Source organism: Exophiala xenobiotica (assembly GCF_000835505.1).
Source record: "Exophiala xenobiotica strain CBS 118157 unplaced genomic scaffold supercont1.4, whole genome shotgun sequence".
NCBI lineage: Eukaryota > Fungi > Ascomycota > Eurotiomycetes > Chaetothyriales > Herpotrichiellaceae > Exophiala > Exophiala xenobiotica.
The window spans coordinates 936,468-959,323 of NW_013562491.1; the positions used below are offsets into that span (position 1 = coordinate 936,468).

The window sequence follows — 22,856 nt, forward strand, 5'->3', positions numbered from 1 at the left end:
CTCATCTCTCTACCCTTTTCGGCTCAGTCTTTGATGACCTGCAAAATCCCTGTGACTGACTGGATCAATCCAAACAACAGAGTCAGGAAGATGGCGAACACCGCAAACCAAAAGGTGTAAAACTGATTCCCGTCTCTGGTGTCATGGATCCACTGCCTAAGCGTTCCCGGTTTGGATGTATCGAATGTCTTTTGAATGCTGATCAGATGTCCGCCCCAGTATTGGTAGTCTTGTGGATCTCGAGACGGGTTGGTTGCAAGACCGACCTCGACGTCTGGTTCTGCTTTCCGACGAATGCGTCTGTTCCAGCGCTTGTGTGGTGAATCGCCATATGGGAAGAGGAGCGCCATTGTCGAGGCAGTTTCTTGCAGGAAGCCTTGAGGATAGCCACTGTTGCTCCGCTCTTTCAGGAAAGAGCCATGTCGGAAGAGACTCAGTATGCGCTGTCGAGGATTATACTTCAGGTGTTCTCTCAGGTCGCTGGTCCAGAGGATGTCAATACCTGCGATCTGACTGAGACCTCTTGCTGTGACTTGAATCTCTGATGCATTTGTCGCGCTTGTTGAGAAAGTGCATGAAGGACGGTTCCGCTGGATAAATTCCGACAATATCTCGTCTTCGGACCAGCCTGATGTCGAAGACATCAACCATATCGACGCAGCGAACTTCATGGCAGCCAGTACAGCCTCGTTCGATCTTCCTGCCAACCACGCATGCTTGTGCTGGTTGGCTAAGACCTCAGATGGAAGGTCCTTGAGTGACGTACCGCTCCTCGTTTTGAGCAAGGAAACCAGATTCACAAGGTCATTATGACTTGTTGGACAGAATCTTGCCGGATCCAGTATCGCTGTTTTAGCATTGTAAAACTCAATGAGCAAGATTGCCTCCTTGGAACTCTTTCGCACAGACAGACCCCACAGTCTTTCGGCCAGGGGCACGATGAGGTCGCCATCGTTCTGACCGACTCGATTGATGACAGCCTTTTTTAAGAGTGCCGACATAGTTCGGTGCCACGCCACGGAGGTCGCTTCGCTGAAAATGCTGGAGTCTGCTGAAAATGATATGTTGACAAGGCTAGCAGGCAGAAGTAGCTGCAGACCTGTTTTCAGCTGTACTTGCGCTCTCTTGCATAGCCGCCTCAGTGCCACCGCCATCAAGCCTCATCGCTTCTGTAGGCCAATGGCATCCCTGTCACTTTTGAAACCCTGCCCGATCTCGAGGCTAGGCTGTCGCACTGCCACAGCCCGGATTCCATGAAAATCGCTTCTTTCCAGCCTCATCATATTCAACTTCGCTTTTGCAGTCCACCAAACCGTCCTTTGCCTAAAAACTTGGAGCTGAATGGCGACAATGACATTGGACGTCCTCATAGCGCTGCCCTCGCAATCGCTGTGGAAGGGTTGGTTGTCAAAGGCCGACATGTCCACTTTCTGGGCGTCTTTGTGTGCAGGCTGTCGGGCGGATTCGGTCAATGTGAACATATCTCGGAAATTCCAAGATGAGAGAGCTTGGGACATTGCAGGATCGGTGCTAGAGCACTGGAATGAACGATTGATCCACGCTGTCGATGCGATCTTCAGACTTCACCGCAAAGAAATTCTAAAAGGCAGAGCTTGGGATGGATCAATCGACTGTTGGATGGTAGGGCGATTTAAGGAATGCACTACGCCGACAATAGTTTTATCCTGCATGGATCGTGGAGCCGTCAAACGACTCATGAAAAAGGTGTCGAAAGACAAAACCTTCCAAGAGTCTGGCTTTGGAGTTTTGGGAAGACCAGGCTGCCTCAAATTTGTGGGAGGCGATAGCGATGGCCTTCGAAATTCTCCAGGAGAAATGCCCACTGTCGACGCTTGCGGCTTGCCTGTGACAGTAGACTTTGGGGCTGCTTCCCACAGAGTCCAGAGAACGGCCACTATAGGGGGTGTGGTCATCGTCGAAGACAACTTCTACTACCTCACTGCGGCTCATCCATTCGCAACGACAGAAGAAGACCTTCTTGTGGGACGGGGCTGGCTCTGTAAAGAAGAGCCTTGGGATCATCCTTGGTCGCCAGTGATGATCGAAGATTTGGACAGTGAAGGAGAAGAATACGACAGTGATGATACAGAAAACACGAGCAGGTCTGGGCAGACAACGTCAATGTCCGAAGGTTCCGGTCCTGACGGGCTCAAGATCTTTCCGGCTTATGCATGGGTTTCTACGTTTCCACCGTCAAACAGCCTTGGACAGCCATCTGAAGCGACGAAGCTTGTGGCATCGATTCATCCGGAAAGGCTGGCCCGGTTTAGATTTGACCCGGTGGTGTCCTTGAACCAAGATTGGGCGTTGTTGTGGCCCGAAATCGTTCCAGTTTCATTGATCAACAGATTCGAATTCGAAGGAAAGATCCTCGATATCACAGACACCAGAAAAATTAACGGGGACTGTCGACCACTTTTGCTTAGCCAAAAATATTCTGAGCCTTTCACCATCAATTGCTCAGAGGCTGCATCTCTGATCCCTTTGCCTGGCGGAGATAGGATGACTATAGCTCATAAGGTATACCATTTAGCCGGTGAGTACATCTTCACCTTGCTTTGACGGACCTATTTATTGACGAAGATCTAGAGTCTGGCGATAGCGGCTCCTGGATAGTGGATGGAAAATCGGGTAATCTCCTAGGTATCCTGGTGTCGTCCTCAGTGGAAGATGAAATTTCGTACATGCTGCCAGTTGAGGCTGTCTTTAACTCCATTCTGAAGTCTTCGAAGTCCAGCTCCGAGAATTCTGGACCTCCGACGGTCGCCCTACCTCCAAGCAACCTCCTTTCGAGCACCCACACCGTCACGAGGCTGCTAAAGCAAGCTCTGGGAAGCTATCAGCGGGTTATTGTCAGACGTCTTTTGCGAGACATGGACCTCACAGTTATCAAAGGGGAAGACGATATTCCTCTAGACAAACTCGTTGAGATTGCCTCTGAGGATGGAAATGACTCAGCAATACAAGCATTGATTGATGCAGGCGCTGCTGCTTCCCAATCTGCCCTCCAAACAGCATGTCGTAGAGGCCATGACGAAGTAGTAAAAATTCTACTAAAAGCTAGAGCCAATGCCACCACGGGCGAAGCTCTGCTTCTTGCATCAGAAGCCGGCCATGAAAGAGTCGTTCAGCTCTTGGTGCAGGCAGGCGCCGATGCTAACTCGGCTGTTCTCGAAAAAGCATGCGCAAAAGGCCATGATAAAGTCGTGAAAATTCTACTGGAAGCTGGAGCCGACCTCACCGATTTCAGTCTGAGTGATGCATCAAGAGCCGGCCACGAAAGAGTCGTTCAGCTCTTGCTACCGAAGGCAAGCGCTATTGCAAGCCGGTACGTCAAATATGCATTCAATCAAGCCGTCGAGAATGGCCACGAAGGCACCGTGGCTGTGTTTCTCCAGGCCGATGTCGATGTTGATGCATGGGGAGTTGAGGCGCTGTGCATAGCTGTACGAAAGGAATACCTGAATATTGTGAAGCTTCTCATCGATGCTGGTGTTGATGTTCAGGGGACGCGCCGCCAGTTGATAGAGGATGGATTTGCAGGAGGTGAGAAGCGTATCGAACGCCTTCTCCTTGCTGCTGAACATCAGGGCTCTGAAAAGGCCGATAAAGCACTGGAAACGGACGAAATCGCAGATGACGAACGACAGCTTGCAGCGTTCTCGGATCCCGAACTCTAGGCCGACAAAGTGAGAAAGCCGCTGACACCGCTGTCCTGCCCAAGGGTCCCAGCATGAAACCTTACATTCCTGTCGGTGGCACGATGGAGGAGAATGAAAACCGGGATGATGACTTGGCCATCGATTCTAGGAATTATGAAGCTACACCTAAATAAAGGCAAAGAAGCAGGGTGGCTGGGGTGCTAGGACAGGGTGGGCCGACAACACATAAGGACTTTGACATGATGGTGTAATCATGCTATAACGATGGGCAGATGGCGCATTGCAGATAAGGTGATGGCAGCGCCTTTCTGATTGGATTTCTATCACAACAACGTTCGCGAAGGGTTTTCTCTATTGTGTCGGAGTTTGTCGTAAGTCCCTGTGAGCAGAAGCCAATTCGAGAGGTGTACACAGAATATCAATGCTGAGGTCCTTCGAGTGAGCATGACTGGGCCTACAGCGCACATCGAGTCAGCTGTGTCTCCTGCACCGTCGAAGGTACTTCTACTTGGCCCAAGAGCCATCCCCCCATTCCAAGTGTAGTCTCCGAAGTCAAGACTTGAGCTGTCCGAGAAGAAGGAGGAAATTCGATACCGGCGTGCCTTCAGGAGCAACTTCTGCAACAAACGTGATCGAAAATCGAAACCGAAGCCGGAAAGAGGCGGCCGAGAAAAAGCGCCACGCTATGGTGGTCGCAAGGTGATGAAGCTCACTCAAGTCCCCTTGAAACTATGCGTACAAACTATGACTGCAGCAAGAAGCCGCTACACCATCAGTCCTCCATCGACCTGCTTCAATACGTCAAGCATCTCCTTCCAAATCTGCTGCCTGGCCCTGACGGCATCTTGGCCAGTTACGATATTACCCGGGCTAGATACGATACGTCAGCTAAGATTCCAAGTCTGCTAGAGACATGGCGGATGAGCACTTACTCTGCGACGACTTGATTCTCGAGCCATTTGCCATGCGAGCTCACCCCTTGCACAGCAGCATCGACATACGTTTTGGCGCCCTCGGTGACATCTCGCGCCACCAACCACTGCATGACTCTCAATGGCAGGGGTGCCTTCTCTCCCCGAGACGGCGACATGAGATCAGACTTGCAGAATCCCGGCGTCAAGCTGTTGACAATGACAGAAGGCATCGCACCCTTGCTGGAAGCCGTGACCATGTCCGCCAGCTCGATGGCGATGAAGTGGTCGAGTAGCTTGGTGAGGGCATATCTTTCAGCCGGGTTCCGAGCCTGGCCTTTTTCCCACTGCTTCTGATCGTTCAAAGCCTGCAGGATATTCGGCGCCGTGCGCTCCGAGAAGGAGGCTATCTCGTGTATATCACTAGCCACAATGACCAAATGAGGCACCGACGTCGAATTCGACTTGTTGGAGTTGTTGGGCGGCTTTGGATGCTGGAGCAGTGGCAGCAATCGCAGGCTCAACAGCGTGGTGGACAAGCAATTGACTTGCAGCGATCGTTCCCAGCCGTCGGGCGTCTGAACAAATTTCCCCGTGGCCACGCCGGCGTTCATGATGGCCACGTCGAGTCTTCCTCCGGCGTTGACGAATCTTTCCGCCCTCGAAGCAAAGCTCTTGACACTTTCAAAGGACTCCATATCCAACTGCCACACCTCGATGGCTTCGGGCCGGACGCCGGTCGATTCGCGGATGTCTTCTTTGGCTGCTTCGCCTTTGGACAGCGTGCGGACACCCATGATGACGGTCGAAGCGCCGAGTTGGAGTGCCTGCCGGGCTGCTTCGCGACCGAGGCCGGTATTCGCGCCGGTGATCAGAACCGTTTGGCCATCGAAGGAGTTTGGAGGTGGCAGGCGGAGCCGGCGCAGCGGCAGTGTGAGAATTTTGTACAGGGACATGCTGTGCGGAGGTCTTGTGGGAAAGACGTTACTTGTGGAGGAAATGCAGGAAGAAGTTCAGTTCTGGGGAGACGTCCAGTGATGAGAAAGCAGGGAAATTGATACTTGTACTTTCATTTCTTGCTATGTTAGAACATTCTCACAATAAAAATCAAAATATATGGCCCTGGGGCGAGCACTGGTGAGGCACATGTGTTTGGCCGATTCAACAGGTATTACCTAGTCGGGACAGACGATCGGGGAGGGTTTCTTCCGAGCCTCGCGCAGCCTCGCGCAGCCTTGCCTCTTGATTGGTCGAGTGGGGTCGTTTTGACATCCCAATCCGGCAGCACAGAGCGAGTCGGAGCAATAATTGACTGACGACGATGGACGCGAGCCGTTCGGCGGACGACCTGCCCTGGATGCTGTGCCATTATGTCTGCATGCCCGACAGACATTTGTGCTGGCCTCGTTTGACCGGGATGACCTGCTGACATGCTGAGATGCGACATACCTCTCGCAACGTATCGTGCGTATCGTGCGGATCGTAGTATTCTACTCGAACTCCCAGCCGCAGTATGACATCATCTTGATCTATCCTTTTGTTTCCTCCTTCTTGCGGACAGCTTTGTTTCTGGGGCCTTGACCGGGATGTTGTACCTCGGAAGGCGATGTTTTGTCAAGGCGCTCTCCATATTCCATGGACACCATGGTTGGATCGCTGCGTACTTGCTGATGCTCAATATCTGGGGGCGGCCGACGAACCCCTCAGGGTCCTAGTCGTCAATATCTCCAGCCTGGTGGTCGCAGCCGGCACGACATCACTGTTCAACCACACCGGTGTCATGAGGATCCCAACTTTTCGTCGGACGGTAGAATTGGCGTCGAACGGAACGGTCAAGCGCATTGCATTGCTGTCAAATGTCAGATTCGCTGAGTGCATGGCAGATATCGTCCTTTCGGAGACGGGGCACCGTCAGTAAGGGACGTGCGGAAGGATCAGGGGACGGACAAGGAGCGAGAACCTCTCTTTTGCCCTGTTTCGCATCACCCACTGCTGCCAGGAAGGATGATGTACACCTTGGGCAAGGCACCAAGCAATACCTTCTCAAGCTCATCGAGTCACGGGCCATGGAAATGGGATCCTGCAAAAGGATTGCTTCGAGCTGTGTAAAGCCGACTGCCACCTCGTTTGGGACTGCTACGGACAAAAACCTCGCCTCAAAAGTCTGCGCAGAATGCGACCAAAAAAGACGGCAAACTCTGCGGCCCAGGAGCTACGAAACCAATCTTCGAGCCCACATGAGGGAAATGCCGGAAGTGCTAGGCAGTAGACGTCGATTGCGCCAGCCACCCAAAGAGCGACCGGCACCATCTGCCCAAATCTTTGTGAACTTTGAATGAAGCCCTCGAGACGCACGGATCTTTCAGGGCGACACCATTCCGAAGGTGGAGGAGAGAAAACCACGTGGGGCACGGTCCATGCTCAGAGCGTCGTTTCACCATCATACGAGGCTTTTGCGCTGGACAGGGACCTTACGTTGCCCTTCATCTGGACAAGCCGGCAAGGTCTGACCGAATGGGGAAGGTTTCTAGAAATTTAATGGAACCGGCTTCCTCCTTGGGATCTGTGTGCTCAGTGCGGGCTTGAGATTGAGTTTCGCGGCAGAGGACCGAGAGACTCCGCAGTTGATGTGGTGCGAAACTGCTCTATTGCAGCTGCGGCTGGATCGGAAGTGGCATGATCCCTTGAGCTCCTCCAAGCTCCTGAAAACTCGCATGGAGCTGTAAGAATAGCACAGGGCACCGAAACTGGCTGCTGACCATCTCGACTCATTACTGCAAGCAAGCATAGGGTTGTCTGACAAAACATCCCAGGTAGGTACAGAAGCTCCTTCAGCGCCGAAGCTGATCGATGCCAAAGAGCCCGGCGAGATGTCCAGGTCTTGGACGTGCCGGCTGAAGAAACAATCCCTGCTAGCCTGGGCTACCGCGAACATGGAGGATTTCTATGGTGTTGCTGACGAGAATTCCCACTGTTTCGGTGCTTCGGCCGTGCAGGGAGTTACATGCAAAACTGCAGGTCCGGGCTGCATAGACCACCCTGTGATCCGACCACCAGAACCGGAGGTGTGGAATCCAATGAGAATCTCGAGCATTCCTCATTTTGACTCTGCGATCAAGGACGGTGTCGTGTGTGCAAAACTTTTCCCCCTAGCGAGGAAGTGGACAAAACCCCTTGTCTCCGAGCTTGACCAGAGAGGTCAATGCGGATTTTGCTTCCTTTCAGGTGCAGGTACCGGAGACAGACGGCAGACTTTTGCACCGACGGCGTCCCGAGCTTGGGCCATGCCACGTGGTGGACGGACCAGCTTTGGCCACACCAACGTGTCATTCGAGCTTGGACCAGGGAGAGTCGAACGTCGGGCTTTTCCATCAGCAACCACGGCCCGTTGAGCCACTGACCATGAGGTCTGATGTGATCGATGTCGGTCTGGCAGCCGCCAAGTCATGGCAGTATTGATGCGGACAAACACTCGGAAAGGCGATACTGCGGTGGTGATGCGTGTAGAACCATTTCAGGGGGTGGCAGGAATTATCTTATCCGCTCCACTCATGACATTATGGTCTTCACACAAATGAGAACTGCTAATCACTCCTGGCCAGCTCGTACCGTGTCTTGTCCATCTAGACCGGTAGCTTACAGAGTGTTCTCCTCCCATCAGAAAAGCCCCAAGGCGAACGGCAATAATGCGTGGCATCCGACCTGGTTGGCAAGAGGCACAATGGCCGAGAAATCCGTGATCGTCCAGCCGTATGGAGCGAAGCAGGCCAGGTAGATCATTCCGCCGGTCATCAACACGATGACTAGGTACATCCATTTGAAGTCGCGTACAATTCGATCGAGGCCCACTCGAAAGCCTCCGTTGTACTCCTTGGCGGTCGTCGTCCATTCCATCTTGATGCTGAAGAAGTGGCATAGTATAGCCTTGAGCAGATGAAAGGAGATGCCACCAAAGAAAAGGAGAAACATCGGCGTCCATTTGACGGTATCCAGTAGCGAGGCAAAGAAGGTCACTTTCCCAAGTCGATGCCGAAGCATTGCATAGCCGACGGGCGATAGGACGTTGAACACCACGGCCATGCCAACAAAAACTTTCCAGGACGTCAGGTAGAATTGATCGATGTCATTGGCAAACCATCCAACGATGAGGTAGTTTGCCAACGACAATGGTATGGCTGAGGCGACAGCGTAGTACGTCCCAATATATGCGAAAATGGTGATCTTGCTCTATTAAACCCGAAACAGTCAGCATGATGGTAGCAATGCAAATCCCGCAGCATCGTCCCCTGCGCAAAGACTAATGCTGCCAGACTCAATATGGAGAATTACTCACCGTGATCTTAATCTTGCTAAACAAGAAGCGCAAGAATAGTCGTGTGAAGGGACCTCGGTATGGCCACTTGTACAATGGGTTGAAGACCAGCTCGTTGCAGCCATAGGCGTACTTTTCCCATCGAGCGAGCTCATCGTATACTGTCAGACTGACACCTTCCTTGAATCCACCTTCGTGATAGGTAGCAAGGCGGATGACGAAATCGTTCATTTGCAACCGTAGACTGACATCGAAATCTTCCGAGACGTGGCTGTCCGACCAGAATTTGGTACATTTGTCCTCCTCGTCGTGCCATGCGATCGACTGCAAAGCTTCCCATCGGATGAAAGTATTGTGGCCGACGAACGGCGCGCAATCGCCGTTCCCGACCGCAAACTGGATTGAAGTGTAGATCAGGTTGGTGAAGTACGTGATACCATTCTCGAACGCGTTGTTCACCACCTGCATGATGTCCGAAGCATGCTGGATTAAGGCCACCTCTGGGCTCTCGTGCAGCTCGAGGGCACCATACAGCAAGCAATCCTCGGGGACTCGCGTGTCTGAATCGATGATGAGCACGATCGCTCCTACTCGGACATCCCCGGAGGCCCAAGTTCGACCTTCGTCTTTCGTCACGGTTCGCTCTCGTGCCTGTTCGTAAATTCGAGTCTCTTCATCAACGTGTAGCTGTTCTGGTGTGCACCCACGCTCTTGACAGATTTGGTTCACCATCTCAAGGTACTCGTCCTCGACACGAAGAGAGAAGTCCAGGCAATAGTTCATGTTGCTGGCTTTCTTGAACTGGCCCTTGCGCACGAAGTATGTCCCGTTGGACCCGTTTGTCTCAGGGTCGACGTTAGCGTCTTCTTCAACCTTTTTGCCCCATAGCTTCTTCTTGGTCTTCTCTGAGTGTGGGGGCCGGGCACACCAGCCAATGTTATTGAGCTCATAGTAGGCTTTGCGTGCATCCGCAAGGTCTTTGCTGATAAGTTGCATTCCGTCGTCGTTGACAAAGATCGAGGCAGTTCCGCCTTGTTCTTCGTAGTACTTGACCGCCGCCATGACGCTGGTGATTGTTGGAATAATAACACCTTGCAAACCTTCCTTGTACACGGGCATTTGAATGGTGACATGCGGTAACTCGAGGTTTGGATATCGGCCAGGTTTGGGGGCTACAGCAGAATAGTACTTGCTGTTCTGCTTGAGTGATGAGAGCGGACCAAATATTTGCCATAGGGAGCCACAGATGACGATCATGAAGAAGAGCGAGAAGGTTGCGAAGAGAGGGACCGTTGCAGCAAGCGCAAACCTCGTGTAATTGCCATCCAGCTGTACTTCAGTCACCATCTTCGCGATACATGCCATCTCGACGACAACGACCAGGACCATAGCGAATCCAACCATGATAGCATGATTGAGCAGCATCTTCCTTTTCGGGGCCTCCTGGCCCTCCTTTTCCGGATCGAACACCTTGTCGCCTTGTTCCTCTTTCTCCAGGGCGTTGTGAATTACATTGATCTTTTCCTGTACAACAGCGTCTTGGAGGGCTGATTGTGGCAAGTAAGGGAGGATCTGAGTGTTGGTCCGTCGACTGTCCCCTGATCGGTTGCTGGAAGAGTGCCCGGTGCTTCTGGAGATGGTGCTGGGAGGAGGAGGAGAATAGCCACCTAGCCCCTGATTACCGTAGAGATGACCAATGAGAAGGTCTTCTACGTACCACCCTCGTCTCAGCAAGGCTTGACCATGCCCTGCAAGGACGAAGAGAAATCGTTCTTCGCTGCAGAGAAACAGGTCCGTATCAGGTCGGGTGTCGGAGGAAAAACCCAATATGTCAGCGACACTGTCCACAACGTGGAGGGTAACTCCAGACGTGCCGAGCATCATCTGCGACTGGCCGCCAGGGCACTGCTCGAGGATGGCTAAGACCGCCCCGGATCTCATAGTCATTGCAGAAGATGTGTGGAAGTGGCAGGCTACATGGAGGCACATGCGGTCCAGGGCAGCAGGTTCACTGTGATACGATCCATCTTCAGCTCTGAGGATGATTCCAAGACATTCTGACTCAAAACCATTAGTTGATTGTTCGTCGTCCGTTTCGAACCACCTTTGTTGTTCACACTTTTTGAACAGATAGTTTCCAAGCTTCCACGTCAGCATTACCTCAAATCAGAGATGCGACCACTTACGATTTCTGTCTTTCTGGTAGAGGTCCTTGGCGATACATTTGATGAGGAACGTGAAATTCCTCGACTGTGTGCGGCACTGGTTGTAGGTAGCGTGGACATTGTAGTAGATGGTTCAGAGGGAGGTGGGAATCCGAAGGAGAAAGCGTCCAGGCCTTCCTGGAAAGGAGTCTGCATTGCTAGATGTCTGAGGCCGCAAAGCTTTTGCAGCAGTTGATGCAGAAATGAGTGTCTGTGGAAAGTATGTGTCGAGAAGATGTCAAAAACAATTCAACTTCGGGGAAGTTGGAGCAGTAGAGTCGTTTATATTTGCGTTCCGATGACCTCTGAGCCTTTGAGACAGTGGCTTACCCTTAACAGGCAAGCTTTGCCGATCTCACACTTCCGACGGTGATAGCGGTTGCTTAACGACACTGGCATATCGTCTTGAGCAGAAATACCTCGCAGCGCGCTAGACTCGCTCCCGTATCTCGGCCATTGCAGATGAGTCCAGATACTAAAATTGACGCCGCCCGGACCATCTGAAGTCGAGGAAAGCTCGAAGAGATTGAACCTTGGCGGGATTACCTTGAGGAAGCGTACAAACAGTGGCCCACCTCGTGTTCACTGTCTTCTAGAAGCAGACCTTCGGGGGTTCCATGGAAGATCACGGTGGGTTAGCAAGCGATCGTCCATTGCCGGATAAGGCTTAGAAGCCCAAGAGATCGGAAGCCAGTTGGCCGGCCACAGTATCATGTGGTCAAGGAGCTCAATCATGAGGCGGTACAAGTCCGAAGGTGATGAAGTCTGATGTAGGGAGGATGGAGCCTTGTTCGTCTAGGCCGAAGCGTCCCAACCAATAGATCCCCGACTGATTGCATGGTAGGAGCCGTGATCTTCCATCTTGCAGGTCCGGAAAACATCCCGTGTCGCGGATTGCGGATCGTGAGGTATGCGTGGGTATGGCATGGATGATGTGGAAGTGGAAGTGGAAGGCTCTATGCCAAGCTCTCATTTTAAGCTTCATCTTGGCGGATGGATTAAATCTAACTAGCACCGGTTTAGGCAGTGCTAGGTAATTTAGTGGGACGACGAAAGTTGTCTATTGCCGTGAAAGGAAGGAGACCCGAGCAATCGACCCTCGCTTATCTCCTCGAACCCTATCTAACACCCACAACTGTGCCGTGTCCACTTCCTCTCCGGAGATAGACCCAAACGTCCGGAATGCTCGTCAATTGGTCGTGGAACGGGTGATGGAACGATAGACGAGGCTGACCACTCGAGACGCCATCTACAGACACCACTTCGGCGTTCTCAGACGCGGAACCATGGGAATCTCTTTGCCGTTCAAGGCCGTTGCCTTTCCTTTCTCAAGCTAGTGTCGTCAGTGCTTTCCCGCTCCTCAGTCACATCCCGCCGTTTCTTTCCTAGGAGAATGGCTGATTATCCCCGAGTGAAGAACCTGATCGCCTGGTGCTGCAACCCTCAATGGGCTTCCTCGCTTCTTGACTTTTGAACGGGCCTCCTGCCCTCTTGCCCCGAGCTTCTGAGTGAGGAGTCTCGCCACGTCTACTCTCAAGATAACCCTTCTGTGGCGCCATGTGGATGTGATAGTGACCAAACCTGTGGCTTCCGCAAGCAGTTGCCAACTTTGTGTGGTCGTTCGAACACTGCATAAACGTCACTTTTCAACTTTGGTTGACACGTTTGACAGGTAGATCATCTTCTTCAGTTTCAGCCTCCCAGTACGAACATCATGAGTCAGATCCATACCATTTCTCGTTCCACCTCGCGTTCTTCTCACTCCAATCCTTTTACAAGCGCTCGCAATGAAATCGGTACTCCAAGCGCCGGGTCAAGCACCAGGGGTTTCGTTCTACAGAAGCACAACACGACGAGGAGAAAGTTCAAATCATCGCGCTTCACAGGGACAGAGTATCCTAAGCCTTGGTTGGAACAGAAAGAACCGCGCCGGAAGTGGGAGAGAGTCATCTTCTGGACATCAGTCGCGGTCGGCGTACTAATTGGGGCGGTCATTTGCTTCTTCAGCTACAAATCCGTTTCCAACTTCGAATACTGCCTGGTCCTCGAAGACGACTTCGAGACACTAGACAAGAATGTCTGGAACTTCGAGGTCCAGCGTGGAGGCTTTGGCAGCGGATCATTTGAATGGACAACCGAAGACGCAAAGAATGCGTATGTTGATGCCGAAGGTCTCCACATAGTCCCGACTTTAACGACAGAAAGTACGGGAATCACTCCTGCTGAACTGAACGACAACTACGTGCTCAACCTCACCACGGCCGGCACCTGCACGGCGGTGTCGGGAAACCCAAATGACTGCTCGGTCCGCAGCAATGAGACCTCGGGAACGCTCATCAACCCCGTCAGGAGTGCCCGCTTGAACACTTCCAAGCGCAAGAACATCACCTACGGCCGCGTCGAAGTTGTCGCCAAGGCTCCCGTGGGCGACTGGCTCTGGCCTGCCATCTGGATGATGCCCGAGCCGCAGGGAAAGCATGGGGCCGGTGCATACGGGGCCTGGCCCGCCAGTGGTGAGATCGATATCGCAGAGTTCAGAGGGAACGCCGGATCCGAATACCCTGATGGTCGTGACAGCGTCGGCAGTACTCTGCACTGGGGTCCCATCTCGGATGCTGACGCCTTCTGGAAGACGTCGGGAAAACACAACCTCCGGCGTACAGATTATTCGAAAGCCTTCCACACTTTCGGTCTCGAGTGGTCCGAGAAGTATCTGTTCATGTATGTGGATACTCGGCTGGTGGTAAGTGCGACCCTGCGACCTCGTCGCGACTGGTTACGAGCTTTTCACTGACAAGTGCCCTTTTAGCAAGTCATGTTTACCAAGTTCGATGCTCACAAAAACATGTGGGATTTCGGCAACTTTGGCGCGTCACTGGTCAACAATTCGGCCATGTATGATCCGTGGAGCAGCACCGGTCGCAAGAGTACTCCATTCGATCAGCCATTCTATCTCATTCTCAATGTGGCAGTGGGCGCCACGAATGGCTTCTTCGAGGATGGCGTCGCGAACAAGCCTTGGGGTGACAAGAGTCTGACTGCACCGAGAGAATTCTGGGATGCAAAGGACAGCTGGTTGCCGACTTGGGGAGAGGGTGCTGAGCGAGGCATGACTGTGCGATCCGTCAAGATGTGGAGTCAAGGCAGCTGTAAGAGTAAAGCTTGAGGAGCATGATGGGAGTTTGAGGGTTTTCGTACCAGGGCAAGGGTCAGGTTTCCGGCGCTTATGTCATCACTGGTGTTACGGAGCAGTTTGCATGGTCAATTTTTCGGAGCTTGTCATACTCGGGTTGAATCCCGTATTTATTTTGATATTTATATCGAACACCAGACTGCTTACTGGCGTCCAACTGGCAACCTGTTCAACTGGGAGAACTTCGGATATGTGACTTGCTTGCGAAGAGAACACATTCACAGCCGCACGGGACGGAGAGCCAGAGATATTTATGGTCGCCATTGTCTGAACCGCTAATCGTAGTAGTTCTGGACCTTCAATCCTTTGAATTCAAAAGCCGTCCCCTCACGCTTGTCGATCACAGTCTTATGATGGACATCCCTGACACGCGCCCGCACATACTCGGTCCCTGTTGGCACTTTGCGAGTCTGATCCTTGTCTTCCTCACTCAAGAGGCCGAGCCGGTCCAAGAGTGGTGACGGGACTGTCTTCATAGGCGTGTTTGCTCCTGGTCGGCTAAAGTAAAGTAGTCCAAGACGAGGAATGTTGATCTGGTCTTTAGGTGGCGTTACAACGCGGTGAATTGTCGATTTAATGAAGCCTAAGCGGGCAGATGTGAGCCAGGAGCCATGTTTTCCAACAATTCAGGCCACGTACCATTGGTTAGGAAAGTCAAAGTGTCGGCGGCATTGCAAGTGATGCCGCCCTCGACGGGTTTGACCCATTTCCACTCTCCCTCCGGCGTACGAATCTGCAAGCCCGCCACATGTTGCGAGAAGAGCAGAGTCAAACTGCCAAAATCGGTGTGGCCGCCTTTGGAGTACGCCTGGGCCCGGTCCCATTCATCCTGAGTCCGGACATTGTAGATCATATATCTGAGATGATCGTCGGACTCCTGGTCATAGTCATGAGCGTTCACCAGATAGTCCTCGGGCAATTCGAGGATGATGGCAATGAGCACAAAGAGTTTGCGGATGACTTTTTCCCAGAGCTCACGGTGGAACGATGCGATCTCATCATAATGTTCGCGGACAATCTCGTGCTTTCCAACATCGGCATACGCTGGGATAGCCTTCGGAATATTGAGCTGCAAAGACATCAGTGCCCCGGTACTAGTATCACATGAGGACGCTCGATGCGAACCATTTCAATGTTCTCCTTGACGCCGGTGTCGCCAACCCATCTGCTGTTTTCACGGTATCCGAAGTATTCTCCTTCGGCAAAATTGCAGGGGTATCTGCGCTTCTCCTCCAGTGGCTCTTTGAAGAAAGTGTTTCCAATACTAAACTGTCGAAGGACTCGCTCATCATCAATGCCGGAATTGACGACTGTCCAGAAGCCGACCCTGGTCACGGCATCGTACAGATCTTTGGCAAGTTGCTGCTTGCCTCCTGGCTCGTCGAAGCGTGACAGGTCGATCGTGGTCAGGGGAGCCCAGTCAAGCTTCTCCCTGGTCTGAACTGGACGGTTCCACGGCTTTACCAGGATTTGGCTGGGCGATACCTGGGAGACAGGGTCCTGAATTGCTGATGGCGCCATGATGTGCTGTTTTTCAGGCGTCAGAGGTCTTCGGCGAGCAGTAAGTACCCGGCTTGTTCACCTCTAAGTCTGAAGAACTGAACGACAGAGGCAGTCAGCAGTTGGTCGTATCTTTATAAGTGCGGGGTCAGGCATGACTACCTGTCGTTGGTGAGTGATCAATGGGACGACCTCGGTTGAGGACGAGCAGTATGTCACCACCCCTGTTGATGGCGTGCTTTTGTTCTAAAGAGTCGTGCTCGCTGTAAGTGGTACCTAGCACTGCCCAAGTCTATCTTGTCGGAGACGTTTCTGCCTTTGCGCCCCACCAAGAGACGAACATGCATTACCAAGCTCATGCAAGACTTGGTTTCCATGGCTTCCATACACGTTCTTTTAACGAACGGTCCCGAACTCGCCTGGTCCACGCCCAGGTTGCGCCTTATCTGGCCTCGAGTCAAGACCAATACAGATATGATGTTCGCCATGTGCGTTGTCTGGACCCGTCTGTCTTTACTGCATAGGGAGGAAAGTTGACCTGACGCCTTTCTCGCATCGATGTCGTGATGAACGGGCCGGATACCCGTCTCCTGTTTATATACTGGGCCGGTCGTGGAAGACAATGTCCTCCTTGTGCGCAGATGAGTCGGCAGCCTCCACTTTTCCTTATCTCTTGATCTTTGTGGCTCATTATCACGCTCTCGGTCCCTCGCCGACATGGCTACCGAGAAGACAGTTGGCGACACGTTCACGTCCCCAATCTCACCATCCCCGTCCGACGACGACATCCAGTCTGCTACGGAGACTGCGTTTGACGAGAAGCTCGAGAAACGAGTCCGACGCAAGATCGACTTCTGGCTGGTTGGCTTCTACTCGGCAGTTTACATCTTCCGAGTCATCGACTCCTCCAACTATTCCAATGCAGCAATCATCAACCTCGAACATGGCACGGGAATCAAGAAAGAACTACATCTCTCACCGGGCATGTGGTCATGGACACTTTCCATCTTCTCATACAGCTATCTGATCTTCGAGCCGACCAACACTCTTCTTCTCAAGACGTTCCGACCTTCAAGATGGATGTTCGTCCTGATCCTCGCCTGGGGTATCTGCGCCTGTTCAGCCGCTGCAGCCCAAAGCTTCCAAGGCATGATGTGTGTCCGGTTTGCCATTGGCATGGCCGAAGCCGGATTCTACCCGGCGGTTCTTTACCACATGGACTTCTTCTATTTACCTCAGGAGCTCCCCTGGCGCATTGCACTATTCTACTCGGTCGGGCAGCTTTCAAGTGCCCTGAGCGGACTGCTAGCCTTCGGGATCAGTTTCATGGACGGCCTAGGCAATCTCGCCGGATGGAGATGGTTGTTCCTACTCGAGGGTCTGCCCGCCATTATCCTCGCTTTCGTCGCTCTCTTCTGGCTCCCAGACTATCCCGAGACAGCCCGTATGCTTGACGAAGACGAACGAGCTTTCATGGCAAAGAGGCTAGCGGACACCGCTCCAACCGGGAAGAAGGGACACTGGGACTGGGCCTCCCTGAAGACCTTGCTCGTCGACCCCAGCGTCTATACATTCACAATCTACTGGCTCGCCCACGGGATCGGCGGCTTTGGCATCTCATACGCTTTGCCGACAGTTATATACCAACTAGGCTTTACGACCACGGCAAAGTCGCAGCTCATGAACATCGTACGGTTCCTCCGTCTCCTTCACAGGGCATCATAGGTGGCTTCAAACTGACACTGAATACAGCCTCCTTACGTTACCTGCTTCATCCTGCTCAACACCCTCGGCCACATGCTGCACAAGAAATGGATCAGACCATGGACAACAGCCGTCTCGAGTCAGTAACTACTTCCTCCTCCTCCTCGCCTCCTAACTCAGATCCTTCCCCCCCCTTCAGATCGTTTCCATTCTACATTCCAAAACTATTTAGATGCTGATGCTGACCCATGACCCTTGACAACAGTCGAAGCAACCACGATAATATGCTACATCATCCTGATCACCGTCCACAGCCCCGTTGTCAAATACCTGGCGCTGATCGTGGCGGTCTCTTGCGCCGGCTCCGCATACCCGGTCATATGGCCGGAACGCATCCGCGCTCTCGAAGGCACCACGGTCGCCGCGGGCGTTGGCATCGGCTGGACGAACGCCATGGCTCAATTCGGCGGCATCGTCGGGCCCCATGTCTACAGCACCGTGTTCGGGCCGACATATCGTGTATCGTATGTGATTTGTCTGTGCTTTCTCATCGTGTCCATCACGTCGATCCTGTTGTCGTGGCTTTTCGTTCGGCGCAAAGATAGAGATCGGAAGCGAAGAGGGGGTGCAAGTCGAGCAACGCTGCCCATCCAATGAGCCCTGGTAGGCCCTGGCAGCCGAGGCTGACGTGTTGTGTTGTGTTGTGTTGTGTAGTTAGACTATCCTGGAGGGTGTCTAGACATGACCTAGAAGACGGTGTCGTATAGAAGATAAGTAGATCATTGTGCAGAGAGTACTAGTACTGTCTAGAAGCAATCGGATAAGCCTAAGCCTGTCTGTGTCTGTGACCATGACAGGCACAAGGCTGAGGCTGCAGGCCGAGACTCCCCCTTTATCATTTCGAAGGTCCCCCCCCCGCCTTCCCACCGAAAAGCTCCGTCATTGAAACAGCACAGAACTATGCATGAGGAGGTGGAAGGGCATAAATATGCTGGTTCAAACTTTGGATCAATGCATATCTCAGACAGGCTCTCCAGGATGTCTGTCGACTTGACTTTAGGCGTCCGATGCCAGAAATACCACGGTCTTATAGGTAACTCGTGCAAGTTAGCGCCAGGGTGCCATTCGACGTCAAAGACGAGGGAGGACAATTTTTATGGCAGGAGGGCCTCCTGTTGAATGCGAGGTCCAAGTGCTGCTTCAACGATTTGAGTGATAGCTGTTTTCTACCGCGGTTAAGCGGGTTTTATTATACGTCTATCCGTACTTGTAATAATATTCTACAACCTCGCCCCGTCCCTTCTCAACCTCTCCCTCGTCGTATCTCTCAACTGCCTCCTCAAAATCTTACCCGACGGATTCTTCGGAATCGCCTCGACAAACTCCACACCGCCCGCCAGCCTCTTATACCTCACGACCTTGCCCTCCACGAACCTCTTGACCTCGTCCTCGGTCAGCTGCTGGTGGCGGCTACCGGGCTGCCTGACGATGAAAGCGCGCGGCTTCTCGTCGCCGTCGTCCGTCGGCATGCCTATGACGGCGGCGTCGGCGATGGCTTCGTGCTCGAGCAGCAAGGCCTCCAACTCCGCGGGCGCGACTTGGTTGCCTTTGACCTTGATGAGCTCCTTCTTGCGATCGACGATGAAGAACATGCCCTGCTCGTCCACGTACGCTATATCGCCCGTCTTCAACCAGCCGTCGGGCGTGAGCGTCTCGGCCGTGGCTTTCGGGTTGCGCCAGTAGCCCTTCATGACGTTGGGTCCGCGACACCAGAGTTCGCCGACGTGTTCGGGTCCGCGCGCCGTGATCTCGTGCGTGCCATCTTCAGACATGATCTTCGCTTCGCAGTTCGCATTGGGTTCGCCGACGGCCGCGCTGAAGGATTGCTTGTTGATGTCCCAGCCTAGGAGCGAGCATGTACACCTGGCATTGCTCATGTTAGCATTACGAAAACCTTCGCCACTTTGGAGGTCAAGTCATCTGCATTCATAGCCGGGCGCACAGCGTGCGACACGAAACCGTCTCGCACACTCAGGTCGCCGCCAATCGGCGCCAAAAAAAATCCACAACGCAATAAAAACAAAAGAAACGAAGGATGATTGTACATACTCAGTCATACCCCAGCCCTGCTTCAGATTCAACCCATTCCCAAGTCGTCTCTCGACCTGTAGACACACATCGCGTCCCAGCGGCGCCGCCCCGCACCCGATGTTCTCGACGCTGCTCAAATCATACTTCTCCACGGCCGGGTGCTTCGCCAACAGCACCGCGATCGGCGGCACGAGTGTGAAATCCGTGATCCGAAACCGCTGCGTATACTCGAGCATTTTTTCAAAGTCGAACTTCGGCATGACATACACGGGCACTGCTCTATTGAACGCCCCGGCGACATAATACGTCTGGCCGTAGGCATGGTACAACGGCAAGAAACACAGCCAGCGTGCCCTCGCGTTTCTCGCCTCGTACTCTGGATGCTGTCGCGCAATGTGCGCCACCTGCACCGTGTTGCTGATGTAGTTTCTGTGCGTGATCTCGACGCCCTTGGGCACGCCCGTCGTGCCGGAACTGTAATTCAATGCGAGTGTCCTGTCACACTCGCCCGTGCCTGTGAGATTGTCCCACTGGAATCCTTTGGCGTCTTCGGCAGGAGCAACCAATTCGCTCCAATACTTACAGCCCTTGATCCCCGGCCGCGATTTCGTTGTTCCCTGGTCATCATCGTAAATGCTGGCATTATACATGAAGACGCGCTCCGAGGGATCCAACCCAGCGAGCCTCGCAGCTTCGATGCCCGTGTCAATGCTCCCGTCCGCGCAGAGGAGGTACGTCGCGCCCGAGTCGCGGAGTTGATGGGCCAGTTCGCGCGCGACAAACGTTGGATTGGCCCCCGTGAAGATCCCGCCGGCACACAATATCCCCATGAACACGACAGGCACGAACAGGTCATTTCCGCTGAACAGGAGGATGCGGTCGCCCTTTTTGAAGTGTTTGGAGCGCTGGAGGCCCAGAGCAAACCGCTGTGCCCAGAGCCGGAATGTGTCCCGTGTGAAGTAGTGCGTATCCGGCCGGGCGGCTTCAGAAAAACATCGTTGAGACCCGAGTGCATGGGTGGGCGATTTGAAGAGAAATGTCGGTAACGAGCATTCGGGCACGGCGACGGTCCAGCGTGATTTGTACGGCATGATGACAGGACGGTGGGTGGCAAAGGAGGGAGATAAGCGTTCGGAATGCGGGTTTTTGACTGCCAGCTACCAGACAGATCTAGCTCCCAGCGGTACAGCCAGGCGCGATCAAGACAAGGCAAGCAGATTTCAAGAACCAAGAAAGGACACAGTCAGAAAGACGAGTAGCAAATGGCCCTTTAGAATTGCTAAAAGGTGGGCATCGAGGGCAAGACCTGGGCTTTTGTACCCCGGACAGCAGTGAAGCCTCGTCAGCGAACATTGTGGGCAGACGTTGCGCGCGGGACTTAGCCAGGCTATCATCAGCCAATCAAGAAGCATTTACTTGGATGGAAGCCAGCATGAATCGATATGCCGGAGGCGATATTATGGGGATAGACTGTGCAAGGTGTGGAGGATGAGCGAATGTCTGGAAAATTACCGAGGCTGAATAACCGAGTGAGAGGAAGGTCTGGCGAGGGCCACTATTATACTAGTGACCCCGCTACTTATGTTAGCACGCTTAAGTAGAATATTAGTGGCACTAGAGGGTATTCTACCTACCGAGACTAGGTAGCCTTGGTAGGTAGGCCGAGCAGCGAGTGTTGTACAGGCACGTAGCACCTAGGTGTCTATCTCGTCTCATCGCGATGTTAACATGCTGTGTACAGCCATCAGTCCATATTTACCATGCCCACCTGAATGCCGCTACGCACAACCATAAATTTCTACGCTTCAGTTCATCCTTGACTCCTTTCACCACGAGCCCATTCGCTCACGGATACATGACCTGCTCCTCCTTGACCTCAAACTGCTCATACAATTCCCTAGGGTCCCGTCCCAGTCTTCCCGCACTGCTCCTTAACTTTCCCCTGCGTGCATCAACCAGTGGCGAGATCCATTGATCCTCGACCGTGCCACCGATCAGCTTGTCCCCTTTTCTCAGATACGTCGTGGCGCCAAGCAATGTGGGCTGGAAATTCACATAGATCGCCTCCCAATGCTTCTTCTCGACCTCGAAGATCTCATGGTTGATCCCGATATGGTCGACCTCTTTGATGTGCTTGTTCCACCAGTCCCAGGTCTCCCGGTGCAGGGGACTGTATGCGTACCGGTGCACATCCTCCGTCGACCGCCAGTATGAGAGGATCAAGTTCTCCGTGGCACCGTTCTTGTCCTGGCTTGTCCATGCCGAGCCGCCATAGTATCCTGAGTCCGGCCCGGCCTTTTCCAACTCGCTGATCATGTGGGTGAAGGAGTCGCCGACCTCTTTGACGTGCGGGGCGAAGATGCCCAGGGGGTGGTTGGACTTGAAGCCCAGCATGAAGACCACGACCTTTTCGGACGACGGTTCGGCATGGAAGTTGCCGTCCTCATCGGGGATTTGCGGTGATGTTCTGTGTAAAAAGGCTCCCTCGAGATAGGGGTTCTTCTTCCAACCCCATGTGATCGCCAGTGTGTCGGCGAGGCGTGCGCCAAGGATCAGGATGGATGGGAGCATGGCATAGAAGCGCGGAATGATGAAGACCACGAGGGATTGCAGAAGGGCTCCAAGTAGAAGCCATGTCGAGATGGAACACGACTGTCGAACCGCCTGTGAGGGTTAGCTTGGGTCTCTGGGCCGTCGTGTAAAGAAGACTCACGTGGAATAATTGTTTGGATGGACCAGGCCAACGCATTTGTGACTTGGGTCGTTTGGCTGTTGGTGGAAGGAGACTTTGGAAAGCCATTTCTGATCTGTCTGGTTACTTTTGTATAGAATTGAGTTGGTTGATTTGGTTGTCAAAGGAAGATTAGGCTTGTTCTATTGCACGGACAATCAATTCGGCAGAAGATAGAATTCAGGATGGCTTAAATACAAAGGGGTGACTGGCCATCGCTGGAAACAGGCATCATGATAAATCCCAGGCTTACGGTCGTTGGTCTGTGGCGGAGATGAAGCAACCAATAAGTTGACCCTCGTACGTACGAACGCTTGCCCCGGGAGTCAACAAGACTGCTACGGGCTTACCGCAACATGACTCAAAAGCGGCAAAGAGCAGTACGAGCGACACAGCATAGGCGCTGACTTAGGGACGTCTTCGGCTCGAGTCAAAGCCGTGGAAGACAAGGAAAGCGATATCTTTAAGGCCGTAAACCAGGTTGACGGGAGACGCGGGGAAAGCTCAGGGCATATTATCCGTATAGG

The 22,856-nt window shown here is 53.1% G+C and overlaps 9 protein-coding genes across 9 annotated transcripts; 3 read left to right on the plus strand and 6 right to left on the minus strand.

Annotated features, from left to right (window-relative positions):
* Positions 1–23: 23 nt before the first annotated feature.
* Positions 24–1,001, minus strand: PV05_06518 (uncharacterized protein; the record flags this gene model as incomplete). The annotated part of the gene is made up of 1 exon (XM_013459266.1): positions 24–1,001. The coding sequence occupies one exon, from the start codon at positions 999–1,001 to the stop codon at positions 24–26; it is 978 nt and encodes a 325-aa protein (XP_013314720.1).
* A 418-nt stretch (positions 1,002–1,419) lies between these two features.
* On the plus strand, positions 1,420–3,701 carry PV05_06519 (uncharacterized protein; the record flags this gene model as incomplete). The annotated part of the gene is made up of 2 exons (XM_013459267.1): positions 1,420–2,557; positions 2,611–3,701. 2 exons carry the CDS (start codon positions 1,420–1,422, stop codon positions 3,699–3,701), a joined length of 2,229 nt encoding a protein of 742 aa, XP_013314721.1.
* Positions 3,702–4,447: 746 nt separating this feature from the next.
* PV05_06520 (uncharacterized protein) lies at positions 4,448–5,550 on the minus strand (the record flags this gene model as incomplete). The annotated part of the gene is made up of 2 exons (XM_013459268.1): positions 4,448–4,553; positions 4,616–5,550. The coding sequence occupies 2 exons, from the start codon at positions 5,548–5,550 to the stop codon at positions 4,448–4,450; spliced, it is 1,041 nt and encodes a 346-aa protein (XP_013314722.1).
* A 2,070-nt stretch (positions 5,551–7,620) lies between these two features.
* Positions 7,621–11,578, minus strand: PV05_06521 (uncharacterized protein). The gene is made up of 3 exons (XM_013459269.1): positions 11,093–11,578; positions 8,928–11,048; positions 7,621–8,821 (listed from the first exon to the last, which is right to left on the minus strand). The coding sequence occupies exons 1-3, from the start codon at positions 11,264–11,266 to the stop codon at positions 8,252–8,254; spliced, it is 2,865 nt and encodes a 954-aa protein (XP_013314723.1). The 5' UTR covers positions 11,267–11,578; the 3' UTR covers positions 7,621–8,251.
* A 1,246-nt stretch (positions 11,579–12,824) lies between these two features.
* Positions 12,825–14,276, plus strand: PV05_06522 (uncharacterized protein; the record flags this gene model as incomplete). The annotated part of the gene is made up of 2 exons (XM_013459270.1): positions 12,825–13,853; positions 13,920–14,276. 2 exons carry the CDS (start codon positions 12,825–12,827, stop codon positions 14,274–14,276), a joined length of 1,386 nt encoding a protein of 461 aa, XP_013314724.1.
* Positions 14,277–14,375: 99 nt separating this feature from the next.
* PV05_06523 (uncharacterized protein) lies at positions 14,376–15,917 on the minus strand. The gene is made up of 3 exons (XM_013459271.1): positions 15,429–15,917; positions 14,943–15,372; positions 14,376–14,886 (listed from the first exon to the last, which is right to left on the minus strand). Exons 1-3 carry the CDS (start codon positions 15,822–15,824, stop codon positions 14,579–14,581), a joined length of 1,134 nt encoding a protein of 377 aa, XP_013314725.1. The 5' UTR covers positions 15,825–15,917; the 3' UTR covers positions 14,376–14,578.
* A 437-nt stretch (positions 15,918–16,354) lies between these two features.
* On the plus strand, positions 16,355–18,384 carry PV05_06524 (uncharacterized protein). The gene is made up of 3 exons (XM_013459272.1): positions 16,355–17,492; positions 17,556–17,646; positions 17,773–18,384. Exons 1-3 carry the CDS (start codon positions 16,521–16,523, stop codon positions 18,162–18,164), a joined length of 1,455 nt encoding a protein of 484 aa, XP_013314726.1. The 5' UTR covers positions 16,355–16,520; the 3' UTR covers positions 18,165–18,384.
* Positions 18,385–18,769: 385 nt separating this feature from the next.
* On the minus strand, positions 18,770–20,914 carry PV05_06525 (uncharacterized protein). Its single transcript, XM_013459273.1, has 2 exons — positions 19,617–20,914; positions 18,770–19,430 (listed from the first exon to the last, which is right to left on the minus strand). Exons 1-2 carry the CDS (start codon positions 20,687–20,689, stop codon positions 18,788–18,790), a joined length of 1,716 nt encoding a protein of 571 aa, XP_013314727.1. The 5' UTR covers positions 20,690–20,914; the 3' UTR covers positions 18,770–18,787.
* Positions 20,915–21,300: 386 nt separating this feature from the next.
* On the minus strand, positions 21,301–22,788 carry PV05_06526 (uncharacterized protein). The gene is made up of 2 exons (XM_013459274.1): positions 22,312–22,788; positions 21,301–22,262 (listed from the first exon to the last, which is right to left on the minus strand). The coding sequence occupies exons 1-2, from the start codon at positions 22,396–22,398 to the stop codon at positions 21,444–21,446; spliced, it is 906 nt and encodes a 301-aa protein (XP_013314728.1). The 5' UTR covers positions 22,399–22,788; the 3' UTR covers positions 21,301–21,443.
* Positions 22,789–22,856: the final 68 nt, after the last annotated feature.

Coding starts and splice junctions, on each gene's coding strand:
- PV05_06521 (XM_013459269.1), bottom strand. CDS start 11,266: ATGCAGACTCCTTTCCAGGAAGGCCTGGACGCTTTCTCCTTCGGATTC. Junction 11,049..11,092: donor CTACCAGAAAGACAGAAATC/GTAAGTGGTCGC, acceptor CTGACGTGGAAG/CTTGGAAACTATCTGTTCAA. Junction 8,822..8,927: donor TTAGCAAGATTAAGATCACG/GTGAGTAATTCT, acceptor CGGGTTTAATAG/AGCAAGATCACCATTTTCGC.
- PV05_06524 (XM_013459272.1), top strand. CDS start 16,521: ATGGCTACCGAGAAGACAGTTGGCGACACGTTCACGTCCCCAATCTCA. Junction 17,493..17,555: donor AGTCGCAGCTCATGAACATC/GTACGGTTCCTC, acceptor CACTGAATACAG/CCTCCTTACGTTACCTGCTT. Junction 17,647..17,772: donor ATGGACAACAGCCGTCTCGA/GTCAGTAACTAC, acceptor CCTTGACAACAG/TCGAAGCAACCACGATAATA.
- PV05_06526 (XM_013459274.1), bottom strand. CDS start 22,398: ATGGCTTTCCAAAGTCTCCTTCCACCAACAGCCAAACGACCCAAGTCA. Junction 22,263..22,311: donor CATCCAAACAATTATTCCAC/GTGAGTCTTCTT, acceptor TAACCCTCACAG/GCGGTTCGACAGTCGTGTTC.
- PV05_06523 (XM_013459271.1), bottom strand. CDS start 15,824: ATGGCGCCATCAGCAATTCAGGACCCTGTCTCCCAGGTATCGCCCAGC. Junction 15,373..15,428: donor TCAAGGAGAACATTGAAATG/GTTCGCATCGAG, acceptor ATGTCTTTGCAG/CTCAATATTCCGAAGGCTAT. Junction 14,887..14,942: donor TTTGACTTTCCTAACCAATG/GTACGTGGCCTG, acceptor CTGCCCGCTTAG/GCTTCATTAAATCGACAATT.
- PV05_06525 (XM_013459273.1), bottom strand. CDS start 20,689: ATGCCGTACAAATCACGCTGGACCGTCGCCGTGCCCGAATGCTCGTTA. Junction 19,431..19,616: donor CAGGGCTGGGGTATGACTGA/GTATGTACAATC, acceptor GAGCAATGCCAG/GTGTACATGCTCGCTCCTAG.